The sequence below is a fragment of the Pan troglodytes genome, chromosome 6 (assembly GCF_028858775.2).
Source record: "Pan troglodytes isolate AG18354 chromosome 6, NHGRI_mPanTro3-v2.0_pri, whole genome shotgun sequence".
NCBI lineage: Eukaryota > Metazoa > Chordata > Mammalia > Primates > Hominidae > Pan > Pan troglodytes.
In genome coordinates this window covers 82761770-82766828 of record NC_072404.2, presented here as the reverse complement: position 1 = coordinate 82766828, position 5059 = coordinate 82761770, and the positions used below count along the sequence as shown (strand labels likewise).

The 5059-nt window shown below is 64.0% G+C and overlaps 1 protein-coding gene across 1 annotated transcript; it reads left to right on the top strand.

Annotated features, from left to right (window-relative positions):
- Nucleotides 1-600: 600 nt before the first annotated feature.
- Nucleotides 601-4270, top strand: VPS37D (VPS37D subunit of ESCRT-I). The gene is made up of 4 exons (XM_016945292.3): nt 601-867; nt 2191-2362; nt 2796-2878; nt 3791-4270. The coding sequence occupies exons 1-4, from the start codon at nt 730-732 to the stop codon at nt 4151-4153; spliced, it is 756 nt and encodes a 251-aa protein (XP_016800781.1). The 5' UTR covers nt 601-729; the 3' UTR covers nt 4154-4270.
- Nucleotides 4271-5059: the final 789 nt, after the last annotated feature.

Below are 5059 nucleotides of genomic sequence, written 5' to 3'. Positions count from 1 at the left end.
TCCCAAAGTGCTGGGATTACAGGCGTGAGCCACCGCGCCCGGCCTCTTTTCACCCTTTTGACAATTTTTAAATTTTTTAAAATAGAGACGGGGGTCTTGTTATGTTGCCCAGGCTGGTCTCAAACTCCTGGCCTCAAGCGATCCTCCCTTCTCGGTCTCCCAAATCGCTGGAATTACAGGAGAGAGCCACCGCGCCCGGCCAGCAAGTCAGCGCTCACCATCTCCAACCCCATTTTACACTAGAGAAAACGGAGGCTTGGGGAGGGCTGCAAGGCAGGAGCCCTCGGCGCCCGGCCAAAGTCAGAAATTTGTTGTTGCCATCCGAGGGGAAAACGTGCACGGGCTCTGCAAATTGTAACCGCCCGGGGTGGGAGAGTCCGTGCCTGGGGGCGTGGTGAGCCAGGGCCGGTGCTGGGGCGCAGAGCAGGGTGGCTCAGATTCCGGGAGGGGCGGGGAGATCGGGTTGCTGGGCGATCCTGGGGTGCTGGAGGCGGCGCGGCGCGGCTGGGGCGGGGAGGGGTGCGGCCAGCCCCCTCCCTGCCCCACCCCCAGCCCCGGCGCCGCGGCTCCTTTAAGAGCGGGAGGGGCGCCCCCTGGCGGCGGAGCGGTGCGTGCGGCCGGAGCCGGAGCGGATCCTGGAGCCGGAGCGGAGCGGAGCGGAGCGGAGCCGGGGCGGAGCGGGCCGAGCGGGCCGAGCCAGCAGCCGAGCTGGGGGCGCGGGCGGGCGGCATGTACCGGGCCCGGGCGGCGCGGGCGGGGCCGGAGCCCGGCAGCCCGGGGCGCTTTGGGATCCTCAGCACCGGGCAGCTCCGGGACCTGCTTCAGGATGAGCCCAAGCTGGACCGGATCGTGCGGCTCAGCAGGAAGGTAGCGCGGGGGGCTCGGGCGGGGGGCGCGGGGGACGGGCAGCGGCCTGCGGGACCTGCCGCCCGAGCGAAGGGCCGCGCGGGCCGGGCCGCGGGGCCGCCCGTGGGCGCGGAGCCTGGCACGTACGAGTGGGCCCCGCGGAGCCACCCCCGGGGGAGGGGGCGCTTGGAGCTGGCCTGGGGCGGGTGGGGCGCCGGGGACCCGAGGGGGGCGCCTGTGCACCCCCAGGATGGCCGCGAGGCGTGTCCTACAGCGGATGCTCCGGGGAGGTGTGTTCCGGGGGGCTGTGTTGTGGGGGGCCCTGGCTCGCACACCCACGTTCTGTAAGGGCCAGAAAGAGGAGGCGCCTTCCACTGGGAGAACTAGGGGCCTGTCTGACACCTGGAGGGGCCGTTGGGGGTTCACGCATTCTGGGGGCGCAAGAGGGGGCTTTGTGCCTGGCGTTGGGGAGGGGTGCTGGAAGCTGCCGTGTGTATTGCATAGGCCACCGTAAGAGAAAGTTGTATATTTCACGGGAGATAGGCCCGGGCTGGTTGTCTGTGGGGGGCAGAAAGGGAAAGTGTGTGTTGAAAGCAGGCAGGCGAGGAGGGGCTTGTGCATCCCACAAGGGACAGATGGAGGGGAGTGCGTTCTCCAGGGGCAGGGAGGGGAGGCTGGGCCCTGCTAGAGACAAGGAAAAAGCCTTCTCCAGGGCCGGGGCTGCTGTAAGCCCGGAGCAGGGAGGAAAAGGGGGTGTGTATTCCTTGGGGTGTGAGGATTCCACTGGAGGCAGAGGAAGGGGTGGGAAGGGAAGAGAGGGTGACCCGAGGGGGTGCTGTGAGGGGACGGGGTGCAGACACCCCTCTGGAGAGGATGAGCAGGGGGTGGGAGTGTTTTCGGTGCAAACACCTGAGGAGGAAACAGACAAAGGCCTAGAGTGAGAGGGAAGCTGTCCATGCATGGAAAATGGGGCAGAGGAGGGAGGGGCACTCCTCCGGGACCTGAGCAGACATATTAATTGAAAAATTAAAAATTAACTAACATTTGTAGAGGCCTTTATAGTTTTCCTCACTTAAGTCTCTCAACAACCCCGTAAGGTGGATGTTTTTAACTCGATTTGTAAAAGAGGAAACTGAGGCCAGAGAGGGAGCTCAGGGCAGAGCCAGGTCTGGTCCCGGCCTGTCGTCGTCCCTTCACCTGTTGGGTTCGCCACCCTGAAGGCTGGTGCCTGACAGGTGCCTTTGGCCTGGCCCTCAGGCACGGTCGCCCAGTAGGGTGGACGGGGCAGTAGGGTGGACAGGGCAGATCCCCTGAGCGGGCCTCTTAGCTCCTCTCTGCCCGCAGTTCCAGGGCCTGCAGCTTGAGCGTGAGGCCTGCCTGGCCTCCAACTACGCGCTGGCCAAGGAGAACCTGGCCCTGCGGCCCCGCCTGGAGATGGGCCGGGCTGCCCTGGCCATCAAATACCAGGAGCTTCGTGAGGTGGCCGAGAACTGCGCGGACAAGCTGCAGCGACTGGGTGAGGGCACGTCTGGGAGAACCCCCTGGGGCTGGTGGGGGCAGTTGGCCATCCATCCGGTGGGTTGGCCTTGGGAAGTGCCAGGCTCTGATGGATGGGAGTTGGGCGGACCTGCTCCTGGCTTGCTGGGCAGTAGAGTTGAGGAAGTGAGAGGAAGTGGGGAGGGTTGGGTGGGAGAAAGGGGACCCAATACGCAGGGTCCCCCTGAGATGCTGAGGGGGACAAAGCCTCCCCTGTCTCTTTTGTACTAGGACGAGGGGCAGAAACTTGGTAGGGGCCGGATCCACAAAGCGGTCACATGGGCACGGTACAGATGAGGAAACTGAGGCTCTAGACCAGGGGAAATGGAAATATAGAATCACATGGGGTCAGCGGGAGAGTGCAAGCCCGGGGCCCTGGCCTGTCTGTCACTCTGTCCCTCTGTGGCCCTCAGAGGAGAGCATGCATCGCTGGAGTCCCCACTGCGCGCTGGGCTGGCTGCAGGCTGAGCTAGAAGAGGCGGAGCAGGAGGCAGAGGTGAGGGGAGGGGTGGCTGGGGCTGGGGGCCAGGAGGGAGACCCATTCTCTGCCACCCCCTGGCTCATTCTTACACCTCAGGCTGGGGAGCCCCTCCTCTGGGAAGTCCACCCTGAATGCCTGGCGCATGCGAGAGCCTAGCATTGCTGTCCACCAGCACTGGACAGCCAGCAGGGCTCACTTTCCTACCTGTGAATTTTTTTCGGGCTCCCCTGTGACTGGGCCAGGGCAGCGTGGATCTGGGGCTACAGAGGAGCTGGGGCAGACTTTGTGCTGGGTTGGGAGTGCAGCGATCAGTGAGCTGAAGGTGGTGGGCTCCCGAAGGACATGTTAAGTCTATACTTCACATGTGTCCCTGCCTCTGCTCCTGCCTCATCTCTGATCCAGCAGGTCTGGTGATGGCATCCTTATTTTAGAAGTTAGGGCCGGGCACAGTGGCTCACGCCTTTAATCCCAGCACTTTGGGCGTCTGAGGCTGGTGGATCACCTGAGGTCAGGAGTTCGAGACCAGCCTGACCAACATGGTGAAACCCCGTCTCTACAAAATACAAAAAAAAATTAGCCGGGCGTGGTGGTGCATGTCTGTCATCTCAGCTACTTGGGAGGCTGAGGCAGGAGAATTGCTTGAACCTGGGAGGTGGAGGTTGCAGTGAGCCGAGATCGCGCCACTGCACTCCAGCCTGGGCCACAGTGAGACTCTGTCTCAGAAAAAAAAAAAAAAAAGTGGGAGGACATTTGTCTGCAGTTCACTTAGCAAGTAATCGGAGGCAGGCCCAGGCTGGAACACAGGTCCCCTGTCCCCCAGCTGAGGGGTGATCACCATGGGGAGGGCCTCAAGGTGGGAAGGAGTGAGGACCAGTCCCCAGTCTGTGGTCGTGCCCCTCCCAAGCCTTCCCTTCCCTCCCGGCCCAGGAGCAGATGGAGCAGCTGCTGCTCGGGGAGCAAAGCCTGGAGGCCTTCCTGCCTGCCTTCCAGCGTGGCCGCGCCCTGGCCCACCTGAGGCGGACGCAGGCAGAGAAGCTGCAGGAGCTGCTGCGGCGTCGGGAGCGTTCTGCCCAGCCGGCCCCGACCTCGGCTGCTGATCCCCCCAAATCCTTCCCGGCTGCAGCTGTCCTGCCCACTGGGGCCGCCCGGGGGCCACCAGCAGTGCCCCGGAGCCTGCCCCCCTTGGACTCCCGCCCAGTGCCCCCACTGAAGGGCTCCCCTGGGTGCCCCCTCGGCCCGGCCCCCCTGCTGAGCCCTCGGCCCTCGCAGCCAGAGCCCCCCCACCGGTAGGATCCACGGTGCGGCCCCCCAGTTGGGGGGCCTAGACAAACTTGATGCGTGGCTCCTCCTCCTCCCCCACTGTCTGGGTGGGGGGAGGGGCAGGCCCCTCCCCCTGGCCTCAGGCAGGCCCTGGCCCTGGAGGCTGAGCTGGGGAGGAGGGTCCCCTGGAAGAGGCCCGAGATGGGGCTGGGGGTGGGTGGGCAGGGCTTTATGCATCTGGCGCTGAAGACACCCTGCCTTTTTTGTTTCCGTGCCCCGGGGCCTCTAGGGTGATGGACCAGCCCCATTAAAGAACTTGACTCACCTACAGGGGCCTGGGAAGATGCCTGGGTCCCCTAGGGGCCTTGCCAAGGGGACCTGTCGCACCCCACCACTCCACTGGGCTCGCACAACGCCAAGGCCGCCAGGAGTGTTTTACATCATATCCTGAGCCTACCTTTCCCCCAAATTCTGGGGCCCACGGCCTAGGAGCCAGGTGATCAGGCCTCGGCTGTGGGGCCAGGGACACCATGGCCCTGGGGCTACTACGTGTCCACACATGCTCCAGACCCTGGGGCTACTACGTGTCCACACATGCTCCAGACCCTGGGGCAAGGTAGGCCAGGGGCTTCTGACCTGCGCAGGTGAGAGTGGGCCATCCCCAGGAAAGACCATTCTGTATTTTTCTGTCCCTGTCTCCTTAGAATGGAAGCTTTTTGAGGGCAGGTCCTTGTCTTTGTACGTTCTGTCCCCAGCCCCGCCTCTTAGGGGCCGTCAATAAATGTGATGATGAGGATGACGATGCTGCCCGACTCCTCTCTGCTGTTGCAGCCTCCACAGCTCAGCTCCTGTGCTTCCACTTCCTACTTTTGAGATGCTCTCCCCTCCTTTCTGCCCATGCAAAGCCCAGCTGTCCGGGTCCAACACCACCGCTGC